The sequence below is a fragment of the Vanessa cardui genome, chromosome 19 (genome assembly GCF_905220365.1).
Source record: "Vanessa cardui chromosome 19, ilVanCard2.1, whole genome shotgun sequence".
NCBI classification, from domain to species: Eukaryota; Metazoa; Arthropoda; class Insecta; order Lepidoptera; family Nymphalidae; genus Vanessa; species Vanessa cardui.
Genome location: NC_061141.1, coordinates 8,673,877 through 8,691,952, shown reverse-complemented (window position 1 = coordinate 8,691,952; position 18,076 = coordinate 8,673,877). Strand labels below are relative to the sequence as shown.

Sequence of the window (18,076 nt, the reverse complement as noted above, 5' to 3'; positions counted from 1 at the left end):
TTCTATTTTTCCACATTTTATTAACAAACCAACAGACTGTATCTCATAAACCGTGATAGATAGACAATTGAAATGTTCACTTATGATGCATTTCTGTTGCTGCTATAAAATATTTAAAAACAAAATTAATTATAGGGAGCAAGTTACTTAGTTAGTTTACTTGGTGGGTTTTGTGCAAGCCTGCCTGGTACGTACCATCCAGATATTCTACCGCTAAACAACAGTACGAAGTATTGTTGTGTTCCGTTTTGAAGGGTGAGTGAGCCATTATAACTATAGGCACAAGGGACATAGCATCTTAGTTCCCAAGGTTGGTGTCGCATTGACGATGTAAGGAATAGTTAATATTTCTTACAGCGTCATTGTCTATGGGTGATGGTGACTTACCATCAGGTGGCATAGGCTCATCCACCAACCTATTCCATAAAAAAGTAAGTACAAAAAAAAAACGTATTTTTGCCGTTTTTATTGATAATAGTACGGAATCTTTCATGTGCGGTTTCAACTCGCGCTTATGTGCGGATTTTTCAGCCTAAGAAGTGAATCCACGTTAGTACAAAGTATTAATGTTTAGTGGTAAAATAACATACGAGTGAGTGAGCTGTTTTTGCCCAGACAGACAGCCTTCAAATACTTAACTTTATATTGTATACTTTTGTTTTTAATTTGTTTGAAGGAAACATTTCCATTAGTAGTTTTTGTTTTCACTCTGAGAGTCGATTCACGTTTCACGTCTTGCTTTTCAAATTGCAGTGCCCTGACCGCACCTTAATATATTTATCTATGACTCTTATTGTTCTGAGAATAAAGTCTAAGTTGCAGAGCATATTTTCCTTTACAATGTTTCAAGACGAAAATTTTCAAAACAGCTTTCGTTCTATTTTTTTGTTAACATTCAATTTTTTAAAAATGACGTAAGTACCTACAATGTTTACTCAAATTTAATCTATATGTACAGTATAAATTCAAGCAAGCGATGGGTGTTTTCCCACCTGAGACTCGAGGTTTAAAGTAAATTTTGAACTTTAATGTTTTGGATCGAAGTTCCTTGTCGTACGTTACTTTTCAGACACTTGGAACATTAATGCTAGAAACAAAAGCTATAGTGTGTGTGATATGTTTACAAGTGTATTGTCTGTGTGTGAGTGTATCACTTCTTTGTAAATAAAACAATCATTAAATATAAAACAATCTTCTCCACTGTTTATTTATCATATTGTGCCTGTAATTAACCTATACTAATTATTATAAATTTGCAAGCAATTTTGACTGTGTTTGTTTGTTACGCTTTAAGGGTTCAACTACTGAATCGATTTTGATGAAATTTGATATTAAATAAGCTTGAAAACAAAGGAAAACGGATACTTTTTATGCTTAACGACTAACGCAACCAACCCTTAAATTACAAGCGAAACTGGGGGCGACAACTAAGACAGATAGACCAGACAGGAGGAGTGCAGAAAGCATATATTTATATTATATGTATTATAAATATATTATCTATACACATAATAAAATTGAAGTAAATATCAGTTTGTATACACGATACATGGTATATGTAACAATAACATTTTTACAATTTTTGTCTGTCTTTTTGTACTAATCTCTGGAATGGATGAGCAGATTTTAATGGGACTTTTACTGGCGGATAGCTGGTGTAATAATTAGTAACTTAGTCTACTTTTATTTGAATTATATGTAAAAATTTATTTCAATTCAAACGTGCACATAGTCACAGGCACAGCTAGTATTGAATTAAATAGCTTTTTGTCAGCAATGAATCACAATCGAACGAACGACCACTTCATTTAATCACTTAATATATATTTTCTCAATAAACATATAGAAAAAACCATTCGCAAATCGATAGCAATAATGTTTTTTGGAAATGAAGAAACTTTTTAATAACGCTACTCTTAAACATATTCCAGTCAAGTCGTAAAACTTTCCTCGTAATAACTCAGAAAAGGCTAATGTTACTAACGTCGGGATCCTACGTTACACATGGGAGGTGTAAACGGGACAATAACTTATTTAAAGACATGGCAACACTAACTGTTAATATAATATTTCTTTTGGTATGTTTTAAGAATATTTCAATAATTAAAGTTCCATTTTTAAATAATTCTATTAACAAAGTCAATTGAAATTCATGTCACTTTTTGCACACTCTGTGCAATGTCCGGTCAGTACAGTGGTATGCATTAATTAACTCCTGTATAACTTGCATATGTGTGTATAACCCACACTAAAACAATTTGAAAATGGAATATGAGTGAGCTTATTTACTTAGTTTCAGTTAGGAAAAGGTTTTATGTAAAATTTTAAATCAATATTTTTTTATTCGTTTTTAAACTGCAGAATCGAATTTAACGTATAAATGTTTTTAAGGTTAATTTGAATCTTAGTAATTATGATTAATGAACTCTTCCTAAATGGCTGGATCAATTTCAATGAATATAATTGAGTGTATGCCGGGATCCTCTTGTATCCAATACTGATAGGACTGAGGATGATACGATCATTTTTTTCTTATAATATGTACATGAGGCGTTAAGTCCCTTATGTCTGTATTTACTCTGGCTCAATCAATTGTTAAAACAAAACACAACGATACAAGTATTGATGGTTGGTGGTACAACACCAACCATGTGGTGTAATTTCCGAATGGTACAAGCCTGCACAGTGTCTTACCACCAAGTGATACTAGTACTTTATAAGAACAATTTAAATATCGATATTATAGCTAGCTATCACACAAACGCGCAAAGGCATAACCACATACAGGTAATGCTAATTACAATGTTTCTATGAATTCACTTTGACTTTTATAGCAACTTAAATGTTTTATAGTCTGTGGCGCGTTTCATCGTTGTGTGTGTCGCGTGCCTCTCAACAGGTGGAAGTTATTGATTTTGCTTTAGGCTCCAATTGCACTGGATGCATATCAGAAAGATCTAGAATCTAAAACTGTCTATCATTTTAAGTATATCTAAACATCAATATAAAAGAGTAAAATAGCATTTGAAATCGCCTAAAGATAGCTTTATTGATAAAGAAGTAATAATGGTTCCGGAGGTCGCAATCAACTATAGTTAGTCGTTTTTGGGAAATAGAATCTTATTAAGAGGGTAGTAAGGTGTGATAATTCTCGTTGGTTATTTTGTTGGTTACGGCCTTATATGTTCGAGAAACAATTAGCGTGGTTTAGCTGTTTAAGGATATTTTTATATAAGTAAAATAACATAAATGTTTTTTTTTTTTGTGTCATTGGTTACCATATTACTTAAACGGAAAAATATTTACTTAGTGATAGGGTTTTGTGCAAGCCAGTCTGGATAGCTAGCACCTACTCATCAGACATTCTCTCACCAAACAGCGGTAATTATTGTTGTGTTCCGGTTTGGGTGAGTGAGCAAGTGTAACAGGTACATAACATATTAGTTCCCAATATCAGTGGCGCATGGGCGATATAAGGAATGGTTAGTATTTCTTACAGCGCCATCGTCTATGGATACAACAACAGCCTGTAAATTTCCCACTGCTGGGCTAAGGCCTCCCCTCCCAAGGAGAGGGTTTGGAACATATTCCACTACACAGTTCCAATGCGGGTTGTTGTAATACAACATGAGGCAGAATTTCAATGAAACTAGACACATAAAGGTTTCCTCACGATGTTTTCGATTTGCTCGTCCACCTACCAATATAATTAAAACAGCTTTAATTTTTGTAACTAAGACTACATCTGAATTAAGCCTTACCATCTAATGAATTGCAATTAAGCGTAGGTCTTTGTAATGCAAGCTGTGTTCCATGACGGAGATAATAAGGGGTTATACCTAGTCAATATTTTGAATCAGATAATATAAATCAAAGATAGACTGATGATAGATACGGTACTCGGTATCATTACATAGTATAAAACAAAGTCGCTTACCGTTATCTGTAGATAATTATATTTGCTTAGATCTTTAAAATTAGGCGACGGATTTTTGATGCGTTTTTTTTTTAATAGATAGAGTGATTCGAAAGGAAGGTTTCTGTATGCATGCACGATATAGCAGAAAAATAAACACATTTTTATTATCAGCAAAGCACCTGTGCGAAGTGATTTAGATTTTATTTCTGTAACTCGAAACGGAATAATTTTGGTTTGCCTATTTTAATTGACTATTTGAGATTGAAATTATTTTTTTTTGTGTAAAGAAAGAAAAATAATAGATAAAAAAATAACTATTCTATGCAACTATCGCGATGTCTTAACGAATTATATTTTTTATTTAATAATTGCAGTTAAAAATTTATAAGATGAAATAATTCATCATTTCATAAAAAACTCAGTAAAAAGACGGTTAAAAACCTTTATTTCTGTTTCTCGTGGTTGAAACATTTCTGAACAACACAACTTAATTGTAATTGCTTATCGAATGATTCAAAAATGTAACAAAATTTTATGTTTTATTTATTTGCTTGCAGTATAGTTGCAGAACAGCTGTTCTTAGTATTCCACCAGTGGGACATTTACTGGCTATTATTTATAAACGTGTATTTTAAATGATTACATAAATATACATAATATAACCAATAAAAACTTAACCTTTCCAAGAACCAAAAATCTATACGGGAAAAAATCTCTTAACTATGTCCTACCTATGTTTATAAATGAGTTACCAAAAAATATTAGAGAAAAAATTACAGAAAAAAATATCAAAAATGTCCTAAAAAAATATTTTTATCAAAAATTATAATATACTATGTATGTATATATATGTATATATATATGTATATATATGTATATGTGTGTATGTGTATGTATGTGTATGTGTATATGGTATGTATATAAATAAAAAAATACATATAATTAAATGAGACATTTGGGAACAGCCTGTAGTTTTAATAAATAGTATATGCAAATACTTTTCTTAGCCAATACAAACCAGAAAATGGTTTAATTGCTTGTAAAATATATTAATGTGTATGTTTTATTATAAAAAGAAATAAATAAATAAAATAAAACAAAAATAAAATAAGTTTCAATATTATAATATTAATAGCTATGCCCGTGACCTTGTACGAGTTTGAATTTAAGAAAAAAATATATATTACTGTTGCCTACGTTGCTCCTTATTATATCAGTTATCTGCCAGTGAAAGTCCCGTCAAAATTGGTCCAGCCGTTCCAGAGCGCTATTTTAATATTACAAGCAGACATTCCAATTTTATCATATGTATAGATTAAAATTTCTTTAGTTATAGATTCAATTGAAATAAACTTCGGGCGAAATCGATTTTTTTTATTGAACAATGACATTTGTAACTGACAATGTAAAAATTATCGATATTAGAAAGGCTTAAATGTCAGTGACATCATAATACAAGCGATTACAGTACTTATTACTATAATTTTAAAATTCATATTCCATTTTTTTATTTTCGTAACTGGTACACAATGGTACCGAGCTTGTGTAAATCTTGGAAAAAAAATGTTATCATTTGGGTCTAGACTTGAGTATCTACAGAAAGTAAGAATATGTCGTCAACATTTAAGCAATTTGTTTTTAATAATCTGTGAATATGGAATGATTATTTTTGTAGTTTTATTTATTTTTAGTAATGTATATAATTTGGTCGTACCATTTATCGAAAAATATTTCATTTCTAATTAGTTCTAATATTAAGAGCGATTGGAATATTAGCAAGAATGCAATTTCCTCGTTTAAACGCAATCACGATTCTCGAAAAGTTATCTAAGACAAAATATGACAAAGAATTTAACAATCAAAGTTTCTTTAAATTTATTCATTATTAAACATAATATCGAAATATAGACCAGGAACTCATACAAAATGTATATATTTTGGCCATTCATAATGGACTAATAATACTTAAGACAAATAGAAATCGATATATGAATTGAACTTTTAAGTAACATCGTCATACTCCTTAAAGTAAAAATAAAGTAACCTGTAAATTTTCCAATGCTGGCGTAAGGCATCCTCTCCCAAGGAGAGGGTTTCGAACATATTCCACCACGCTGTTCAATTGAGGGTCGCCTGAATGCACACGTGGCAGAATTTCGATGAAATTAGACACATGCAGGTTTCCTCACGATTTTTTCCTTCACCGCCGAGTACGAGATGAATTATAAACACAAATTAAGCACATATAATTATGTATATATGCTTGCCTGGGTTTCAACCCACAATCATCGGTTAGGATGCATGCGTTCTAACCACTGGGCCATCTCGAACATAAAAAAATTGCTCAGAAATTCATTTTAAATGTTAAAATCATAAGGAAGGATTATTCGAGATAATTAAATAGGGAACAAAAGTTTATATGAAACTTTGTGATATTTCAGAAATTAGAAACATGATTCAACAGATCGGTAATTTAGCTTCTAATTAATTAATTACATAAAATTTTGACAAAGTTTTTTGGAAAATTCATCACTTAAAGGGGTGAAAATTAATTTGAAAGTTTGCTCAATAATTATTGCAGGTTGAACCTGTAAATTTAGTCGTTTTATTATAGTTAGCTATACTTTACATATTTTCTTCAACGTTTACAAGTGGTAGTGCCACACTGCATACCTCTCGGTTGCAGTCGAATGGGCCGGCACGCCCGGGGAAGTACCACTCTCTCACTTAAAATCGGCGTGAAGTGGTAGCTATGCTACCGCGTTTCGTCCGGTAAGTGAGAGTTCCGGAGGCCCGATCCCTCTCCCCCCAAAACATGGTTGTGCAGAATTTGGTGACATTACCCCAGGAGGGTACCATCAGCGACTGCGATGGAGAATCCCTCTCTGGGCATCCATGCTCAGGACGTACACCGCCTGAGCAGGGATGCCCAGGCTGCCCTCCGAATTCTGGGGGGGGCAATTTTGCGCTCGCCACTGTTCGGGGCAAGCGGAGCAGGCATCATAAGGCAACCCCTACCACACTCGCTGTGGACTTCTGCAACATAAGGGGACTCAACTCCAACTTGAATGCCGTTCACTTTCACCTTGAGACGGCGAAGCCGGCCTTGCTCTTTCTTACCGAGACCCAGATATCTTCTCCTGCCGATACGTCTTTTCTCTCTTACCCCGGGTACAAATTGGAGCATACTTTTGTGCCACGAGCTGGGGTGTGCGTTTACGTCAGAGATGATATCTGCTCTCGACGCCTCGGCAGCCTTGAAGGGCAGGACCTATCAATTATCTGGCTGCGCGTAGACTGCGACGACCATCCGCGAATCTACGCGTGCCTTTATAGGTCCCATAGCGGTAATGCCGAAACCGACCGACTGGTTGAGCACGTCCAATTGGCTACAGATTCCGTGCTGCAGCAGACTCCATCCGCAGAGATCATTATTCTGGGCGATTTCAATGCTCATCATACAGAGTGGCTTGGATCACACACCACTGATCATGCGGGTAGATCTGTTCTCGACTTCGCTTTGGCTTATGATTTGACACAACTGGTCACCTCGCCAACGCGAATACCGGACGTGGAGGATCATACACCTTCCCTGTTGGACCTTCTGCTGACTTCGCATCCGGACGGCTATAAGATTGTCGTCGATCCCCCTCTGGGCTCGTCGGACCACTGTCTCGTCCGGAGTACAGTGCCAGTTGCACGGTACTCACGACCTCGTTTCGCGGGCTGTCGTCGCGTGTGGCACTACAAGTCAGCAGATTGGGATGGGATGCGGTCCTTCTTTGCATCTTACCCATGGGGGCGAGTTTGTTTCTCGATGGATGATCCGAGCGTTGTTGCTGACTCTGTCGCCGATGTGGTGCTTCAGGGTATGGAACTTTTCATTCCATATTCTGCGGTGCCCATTGGTGGCAAGTCCCAGCCCTGGTTTGGTCGCCTCTGTAAGACGGCTTCACGCCGAAAATGGGAACGCTACCAAGACTGGGCTAACGCATCGGCGTCTCGTGATACAAACACCAGCACATTCAGAAAGGAATATAACTCTGCCTCCAGGTCCTTCAAAAACGTGATAGCTGAGGCGAAGTCGAAGTACATTGGCAGAATTGGCGAGAGACTGGTGCGCTTCCCATCAGGAACACGTGCGTTCTGGTCTCTCGCTAAGGCTGTCCTAGGGAATTTCTGTCAGCCTTCTTTTCCGTCTTTGCACAGGGACGGTGAGTCATTGGCCCATACCGCGAAGGAGAAGGCCGATCTTTTAGGGTCTCTCTTCGCGTCGAACTCGACTCTGGATGACCAAGGAAAGTCACCTCCATCAATCCCGCGATGTGATACGACGATGCCGGAGGTTAAATTTCGGCAAAGTGCAGTTCGGAAAGCACTTCTTTCCTTGGACATTCACAAGTCGAGTGGACCCGATGGCATCCCTCCAATCGTGCTACGGACATGTGCTCCCGAGTTGGCACCGGTCTTAACGCGTCTTTTCCGGCAATCCTACGCATTAGGCGTCGTCCCGAACTCCTGGAAGACTGCTTTGGTGCATCCGATCCCTAAAAAAGGCAACCGCTCAGATCCGTCCAATTATAGGCCTATAGCCATCACCTCCTTGCTCTCCAAGATAATGGAGTCCCTTATTAACTGCCAGCTCCTGCGGTACCTAGAGGAGAATCAGCTGATTAGTGACCGCCAGTATGGTTTCCGTCGGGGTCGCTCAGCCGGTGATCTTCTAGTTTACCTTACTCACAGGTGGGCTGAAGCAGTTGAGAGCAAGGGGGAGGCATTAGCAGCCAGCTTGGACATAGCGAAGGCCTTCGATCGCGTATGGCACAAAGCGCTTCTTTCGAAGCTTCCTTCTTATGGGCTTCCCGGGAAATTATGCAATTGGATTACCAGCTTTTTGGCAGATCGGAGCATCAAGGTCGTTGTCGACGGTGCATGCTCTGACTTAAAATTCGTCAATGCTGGTGTTCCACAAGGCTGCGTCCTATCACCCACTCTGTTTCTTCTGCATATCAATGATTTGTTGCAAATCGGGAACATTCATTGCTATGCAGACGACAGTACCGTTGACACCTTATACACCGGCCGCGCTAATATTTCTCGGGAAAACGTCGAAGAAAACCGGAACAAACTTGTGTCTGAAATCGAGTCTTCGTTAAACGAAGTCTCGAACTGGGGCCGGCTAAATTTAGTCCATTTCAACCCCAAAAAGACGCAAGTTTGCGCGTTAACCGCTAAAAAAACACCATTTGTCGTATCTCCACGATTTGAGAACATCCCGATAGCCGCTACAGGTAGTATCGGAATACTTGGCGTTGATATTTCGAGCCTCGTTCAGTTCCGCGGTCAATTGGAAGGCAAAGCCAAATTGGCTTCAAAGAAGCTCGGTGTGCTCAGCAAGGCGAGACAGTACTTCACGTCGGCCCATCGCCTAAAACTTTACAAGGCGCAAATTCGGCCTCACATGGAGTACTGCTCTCACCTCTGGGCGGGTGCTCCCCAGTACCAGCTCCTTCCATTTGACCGCATCCAACGTAGAGCGGCTCGAATTATCGACGATCAAGCCCTTTCCGATCTCCTTGATCCTTTGGCTTTGCGTAGAGATGTTGGATCACTCTGCATCTTCTACCGAATTTTTCACGGGGAATGTTCCGAGGAATTGTTCGGATTAATCCCGGCTGCTGAATTTCACCTTCGGACATCTCGTCAAAATTCTAAGTTTCACCCGCACCATCTTGATGTCCGAAAATCCACAACAGCGCGATTTCTTAGACATTTTCTGCCTCGCACAACCACTCTGTGGAACCAGCTGTCGCCGGCGGTTTTTCCGAACCGATACGACATGGGAACCTTCAAGAAAAGAGCCTACTCCTTTCTCAAAGGCCGGCAACGCACCTGCAAGCCCCCTGGTGTTGCAGGTGTCCATGGGCGGTGGTAGTCACTTTCCATCAGGTGAGCCTCCTGCTCGTTTGCCACCTATTCCATAAAAAAAAAAAAAAAAAAAAAAAAAAAAACGTAAATTCTAGTAAGGTATAATTTGTCTTATAGTTGTGTCAGTTTCGTTAGAGAATAGAGCACACCTTAATCTTTGGTTGTGTAGTTTCACAAGCAAAAGCACTCCCTAAAGGGGTTGATGTTATAAGTCTGCAAAATCTATGCAGTTAGCAAACGTAATAAACTTAGGATATGAAATGGTCCTAGATTTATTTAAGTCTCGAGTTATATGTATGCCAATGTCATATGGTTTTATCAAAAAATGTGTTAATGACATTGTTCAGTCTCACGGGAGATGCCAATCAAGTAGCCTTATTTATCATACTAGTTCTCGCCCACGGCTTCGCTCGTATGTTAGGTTAGGTTAGTTAATGTCTTTCCTATTTAGCCTATGTCCTTCCTTGAAGCTCAAACTTTCTTCATACCAAATTTCACCAAATTCAGTTCAGTGGTTAGGTAGTGAAAGAGCGACAGACAGATAGATAGAATTATTTTCACATTTATGATATTAGTATAGATTAAAGTGCACAAATATTCGGTATAATAAAGGTGTATTATCTTTTTGTTCACCCTTATAATCCAATGGGTCGACAAATCCGAGGCGACAGAAAAGGGTACAGGTGCAGTGTCATGGGAGATCACACTTACAACTTCCAGACTCAGGGCTAAAACAGTACACAGTAACAGCCTGTAAATTTACAACTGCTGGGCTAAGGGCTCCTCTCCTATAAGGAGAGGGTTTGGAGCATATTCCACCACGCTGTTCCAATACGGGTTGGTGGAATGCACATGTGGTAGAATTTCGACGATGTTTTCCTCCACCGTCGAGCATGAGATGAATTATAGACACAATTAAGCACATATATAAGTGGTGCTTGCCTGGGCTTGAACCCGCACTCATCGGTTAAGATGCACGCGTTCTAACCACATGACCATCTCAGCTCTACTCAGACTCAGGGCTGTTTATGAGAATTGGGATTCGAACCCAGGGCCTCAGAATTAGGGGTTTATATATAGCCACTAAACCAATGATGCAGAACAATATTACGAACAGCATAAAAGACAAGTCACAAATAAACACTTCTTTTAAATACACATACTTCGTGTAAATACACGTAATTTGTTTTGATAAATATAACGAATGACGGTTCAACGATTATTATATTATTAAACATTTTATTTGTAAACTTGCTTATTGATTTTGAATGCATTACAATTTACATCTGATTGTGCAATGCTTTTAGCGTCAACATATATCCATCTCTTGCACTCCGAGGCGTGAAACAGGGATAGCCTATGCTGAAAATTCAGAATTCCGATAGAATTTTGCTTGCCCGAGGGTATTAGGGAGTTATTTGTTCGGTTGCTATTAGCTTGTAAATTATCGATTTTATAATGCAATTGTAATAGATCTTATTGTATTAATAATAAAGTTGATTTTGAAAAAGCAATGGTGATTTTAAATTGGTGAAATTTAGTGTCGCACAGAACAATGAAAGCTTAAAGGAAATGTTATTCTGGTGTTATTATAAACTAACCTGACATGTCTTGATATGTCCCAACTAAGAATATTTAATTGTGAATAAATAATTGTGAATGAAATAATTATACCAAATACTATATAATATTGTTTTTGATGCTAAAAATTTATATTATAAATGCGAAAGTAATTTTGTCCGCTATCTCTTCACGCTTAATATTAGGTATATAATTTGTGTGCTATAGATAAAGTTTTCAGGTTCAGCCATAAGTTTCTATTTTAATAATTTACAATAAACAACATCATCATAGATAGGCATCTAGGTATAGAAAAGTATTCTGTATCTTTCCTTTAGTTTTCTTCAAAAAATTTCATTAAAGTCAAGCAGGCTATCTACCGTCAAAGCATAATGAATCATTTTTCCTTATATTTCAGAGTTATGAAATACCTGCGCCAATTTCAAAAGGAAAGGAAAACTAATTATACGATACCTTAGGTAACGAACATTAAATTTACAGGTTGATTCGAGAGAAGTAATTACTTACCCCCACGTGTTGACCATCAATGAACAGCTGTGGGACGAGAATCTGGTCACTTTTCATCCTATCCCTGATTTCATCCTGGTACTCCATGCTCATGAAGACGTCCCTCTCTTCGTACTTCACGAGCAGATTCCGTAGAATCTTCTTAACGAGCAAACATCTCTGGTACGTGCTTCGAACTATGCCCATAGTTGTTGCGTATAAAACAACTTTGCCTGCGTCCTTTTCTCGGTAACTCTGCAAGAGAAATAATCATACATTAATACGTGAAATTCTAAAACCGATGAACGCGTAGTATTTTTGTAGTTGGTGACAGTTGTATATTTTTTATGATAGGGCTTTGTGCAAGTCTCTCTGATAGCAATGTTGTTGCACAATCTAGAGTAATATAATATTATAAATGTGAAAGTAACTCGGTTTGTCTGTCGCTCTTTCACGATCAACCCAATGAATATAATTCGATGAAATTAAGAGTGAAGTTAAATTGAAGTTCAAGAAAGGACATAGACTACTTCTTTGGTTAACACATGATAACTAACGCGAGTGACGCCGCGGGCGGCCACTAGTTATTATTTCTTACAACGTCTTTGTCTTTAGCTGGTGGTGAGTTACCATCCGTCTGTACAATATAAAAATCAAATTAAGGCCATTTTTGATGGAGATAAAATTATATCACGACGTGTATATATAGGGGTGAGCGGTTAAGTTTTGAGGGCGTATAAAGCTTATATTTTACGTGATTTTGTTTAGGTCGAAATTAATGACAAAAATAAAGTATTGTGAGCATAAGTAAGTTATATATTTCAAGTACTATCTTTGATCCAAAAATAAAACAATTTTTTTTCTCGATACAAAACAATTTTCGAAAGGTCCTTTTTCTTTCTTTTTTTATTTATTTATACTCTTAACTTAAGGTTATTCAAATAACAGTTGTTTATCTAATTATACTTACGAATAATTTAAGCTAGCCAATCGGGGATTATTTTTTAAACCCATTTATTTACTTGTATAACGATAGTAATTATTGGCGCTTACTACATTTTCCATCTACAATAAACTAAATCCTCAATTATATATCTCCAAATATATTATATTTGTTTCTTAAATAAGATATCGTTGACTGCAAATTACGACAAAAAATCGACTGCGCTTTGTATTAATTATTCTATTAAAGTTAAATATTGACTCAGGAAAAACAGGATTCAATGGTATAATGTACAGTCGGGGTAAGAAAAGGTTCGACTCATTAAGATCTATTTTAGTGTGCTCATTATGAGCCATAATCTGCTTTACCGATTGAGACTGATATATTGCGTTGCGATGATTTCATGTTTAGATTCAAAAGGTACTAAGAGTTTTTGAGACTTGATAAAGGAATTTGAAAAATGACGAAGGTTTTCTCACTCTGTCTGTACCTGGAGCGAAACAGAAGAGAAGCGCGGATGAATTTTGATTTTTTGTGTGTGCGAACTGAAAGACGCTCTACTCGCTCATAATTAGCTTTTGATCTGAGCTGTGCTCGCTTTGCAACGTGCTTTAAAATCCACGAGAGTGTTAACACTGACAACCTAAAAACTACAGTTTGTAACTGAGAATGGTTCGACAAAAAATTCTATTGCTTTTCATTAACTTAACTTGGAGCTTGCTAGATGCAGCCTTATGAGCTGAATTCTAGATCAACGCCAGTCAGAACATCTGCCTTGACGTTGTTATTTCAACTAGAGAATATTTTACGAGTATTAATCTAATATAGTTGCTATTGTACTCGTTGGCCTTTGTGCAGGCCAGTTTAGGTAGGTACCGCTTTTCAAATTTTTTTCTCTGGTAAACAATACAATTAAATAAAGTATTGACTTAATATCATTGTATTCTGGTTAAAATGAGTAAGCTTTTGTACTTATAGACACAAGGGACATAACATTATAGCTTCTATAAATAGACATTGGAAAGAATTGTTAATATTTCAAGCAGCGTCAATTGCGATGTAAAATAAATATTATTAAAAATATCATCTTAAGAGTAGTTAAGTGTTAATTTTCGGAAATTGATTATTGTTTAAGAACGCACCCTTGGATTGGTCTTATGTGAAACGGTTTCAGAGCAATTCATGTGAAAATCGTGCACTTCAAAGATTTTGTCTAACACAAAGAACACCAAGCTTCCAATTTTTTCAGGACATGTACCAGATTTGGAATTTTCTTGGGAGTTTTGGTTCAGAATTATGGAGTGTACAATGGCCCACAGCAGTTGGAATGTTATAATTTTCCTATTCCCATCGTATAATATTAAATACGATAATGATAGTTTTAAGGGGGGTACTAATTAAAGTTTTAATGTTATGAAGTAGTAGTAGGCCCATTATAATTGTATAGAATCATTTATTTTCCTTCTGGTATATGGCTAAGAAACTATTAATTATGGTGTTATTTATATATTGTAGTATAATTATATAGAGCAGAAATTAAGGTTTGTTTTAATGTTTTGTTTTTAAGCATTGGAGATGGCAACCTATATTTTTACATTTTTTTCTAGACATTTTTATTATTAAATACATGCATGCTAGTAAAGTAGTATAATGTTTCGCGAGTGACAAGCGTAGTGGTCACGGACTCTAAGATATAATAATTTGCTCGTTTTTTAGTTCTTTTGTAGGGCGACAGACTAAATAGAAATATAAATTAAATGTCCAATAATTCATTCAATTCCAACTCATTCGATGTCAAGTAATTATTTTTAATCTGTGGCGAAAATAATGAGAAAACTCGTTTACGGTTCTGTTCAAATTTAGAACGATGCGAACTGATAAAACAATAAGATTTGGACGTCTGAACTATGATAATAACATGGTTTATGGACCGTTAAAATGTTTTGTAATATCTGAACCCTGATATGACATAAGTTTACCTTGTAATATTACGAGGAACCAGATAGGAAATGTTAATTAAATTGTCAGCCCTGTTAGTTCTGTGGTAGATCAACGAGCGACACTGAAGATTGTGTCCGAATGTAATTATAATTTAAATTTCGTGCTCAGTTTGGAGTTATTTTAGAATAGAAGAATTGAGAGCCCTGTAGATTGAATATAATGATACTATATTAGGTTTTTGCAAAACTATAACCGTTTACGTCTCGTTGGAAGTTGAAGCTATCAAAAGACATAATTTTTCCCCGTTTTGCAATATTTTTCATTGATACTATACCCTTCTTTTGATCACAGCGTGATGGGATAAATGGATATCTAACAATGAGACTCTTTCAAATATCTTCCGAGATTAGCGCGTTCAACCAAACAAACGAACTCTTCAGCTTATAAATATTAGCATAGACAGTTATTGTAGAATCTTCTATACTATTTTTAAGAGTTCCAATAAATTAACATTTGTAATAAACAAAACGTATACCACATTTTATTGAGAACTAAACATCCAGACAAGAATATTATATAACTAGCGCCATCTATTTAAAACTTTAAGTACTAGAATACTTTATATTTTACAGTTCATGCTGAAGCTTGATTGGCAATCAGTTTGAAAATTCGATGATAGATGGCGCTGAGAAAAATATATGTTCATTGTAAGACTATTTGCGAATTAACGTAATAATCATTATTATCGAATTTGAAATTCGAAATGAAAGAAACCTCTTATATAATATCGTTTTTTCTTTTATTAATTCAATATTACTAGCTAGGTTCAATGTACATAATTATGTTTATTGAAACATTTCATCAGCTTGCAATTTACAAGGAAATATTGTCTGAGGCGAGCTAAGAAGACCACGGAGACCAACCAAGACTTTAAACGCACCCTGACCGTAATTCAGGATATTAAAATTTACTCCACTAGCATTGTCATAGTCAAAAGCAAATCGGGTATTAAAAACTTTTGCTACCGGCCTAAGTTCCAAAGATTAATAGACAGTATCAATTTGCTTTGTGTGATCCCGTCGGGGTAGATGCCCATAATGTTACCTAGATCCCACTTGTCATAGATTCTACCGCCAAACAACTAATGTTTCAGTATTGTTGTATTCCGGTTTGAAGAGTGAGAGAGTCAGTATAAATGAAGGTATAGAGCATATAATATCGTAGGTCCCAACTTTGTTGGCGCATTGATTTTATATAAGAAACTATTAATATTTTTATCTCTCAGTATTATGAAGGCAGTAGTGCCCACTTACAATCAGACGGCCCAAATGGCCCAAACATAAGAAAGAGATAGAAAGAAATAACCCTTAATAAAAAACTTTACGGATCGTGAAAATTACTTTGACGTCACGTCGAAAGTAATCTTGTACCTGTATCGTGTATTTTGTGCATGATTCCACGTTTTTAATATTAGTTGGTTATGCAGTTTTATAATAATCTTAGTGGGTCATTAACAATGTGACTGGCGACCGCAATGTTGCATGTTCTGCTATTTTCGCTTACGTTTGCTTAATTTCTTAAAGCATATCTTGCGGTAAACCATATCAAACAAGTACTTCTGACTTTATAAACAATATATGCATATTTATTAATTATTTTTTTACTATACCACTACTACTTTCTCTGTCTCTATATCCCTATATATGCTACAGTCTTTAAAACTACACAATGGGTTTTTTTTTAATAGATTCGAGAGGAAGGTTTTTGTATATAAAACATGGACAATATAGTTAAGAAACTCCGATTTTTTTAGAAATATTTAATGTGATGTCGTAAATAAACAAATTCTGTAGTACTTTAGTATTAGTATTGCACCCGTGCGAAATCGGGGCGGGTCGCTAGTAAATAATAATTGGTAATTTCATAGCATGCATTTTATTCAATACATTTTTAATGACAAAACAATAATTATGGTGCTAAATTATCTAGTGCTACATTATAAGAAAGGATTTGACAGCCCTAGTCGTAATTTAGTGTGATAAAAGGTGCCCAAAGCATTTGGTTTACATCTTAATGTAAATGAGTTGAGAACTTTGCTGTTTAGCAATAAATGCCTGTTGCACCTCATGCAACTTTTGTGTACCAAAAATGTTATTTTTAGTTTTAAGATTGGGTGCAAGAAAGAATAAATAAATAAACTTTTATTGGTATGACGAATTATGACACTTCATTTATACCAAATTTAGCTGCAGGAAGGAAGGTTAGGAAGGTTCCCATTTTATTGGTTCGTGCGATGAATCCTTTAAGAAAATAACAGAAGAAAACAGAAACGAAAGATGTTCGATCCATTTTGGTAAGAACCGTTATTACATGCCAGTAGCTGCAAGTAAGATAGCTACTGATGCAGCACCTAAAGGCTTGGGCGCAGGTTTATCTAATAGACTACCAGTTGAAACAGAGAGACTTATAGCTTTTGCCACCCACCACCATTTCATTGCCATCACCCTATCATCAACTGAAAGAAATTCTAGTCAGATTGAAAAGGAAGCTACAGCTATATTCTAGGGATTAAAAAAGATTTTTCGGTCGTAAGTTTATTTTAGTTACGGTTCACAAACCTCTCACAACAATTTACAATCCACATAAAACCTTGCCTACAATGAGAACTTTGGGATTATTTCAATATGCTCACTTTTTGTATGGGTTTGATTACAAAATTGAATACAGAAGTTCAGAAAGACATTCAGTAAAGTAACAGCCCGTAAATTTCCCACTGCTGGGTTAAGGCCTCCGCTTCTAATAAGGAAAGAGTTTGGAACATTCCACTTCCATTACACCACGCTGTTCCAATTCCGGGTTGGTGGAATGCACATATGGCAGAATTCTCACCGCCGAGCACAACATGAATTATAAGCACAAATTAAGCACACATGTATAGTGGTGCTTGCCTGGGTTTGAACCCGAAAGCTTCGGTTAAGATGCACGCGTTCTAACCACTGGGCAATTTCAGCTCATTAAAGACATTCAAATTCTGATAATTTACCTATATTTTCCGTCGAAAAGACATCAACATACTATATATCAATTACAACAGATTGTTATGCTGCTCAAAGCTACACATACAAATTATTGTATGAACAATGGATCTGCTTACATATTTTAATTAATATTTTAATTTTTACATTGATCAAGACTCGCGTTGTTACATAAATGTTTTCCTGACACCTCTATCGGCTTTGTCATGCTATATTTGTGTGCTCACAAAACGCTGTGCAATG

The 18,076-nt window shown here is 36.1% G+C and overlaps 1 protein-coding gene across 1 annotated transcript in view; it reads right to left on the bottom strand.

Moving 5' to 3' along the window:
• LOC124537829 (glutaredoxin domain-containing cysteine-rich protein CG31559-like) overlaps positions 1-18,076 on the bottom strand; it is a 108,626-nt gene that overhangs the window by 19,197 nt on the left and 71,353 nt on the right. The window contains exon 3 of the mRNA XM_047114754.1: positions 11,936-12,169. Within this exon, the coding sequence (XP_046970710.1) occupies positions 11,936-12,169 (234 nt within the window). The remainder of the gene's footprint in view (positions 1-11,935; positions 12,170-18,076) is intronic.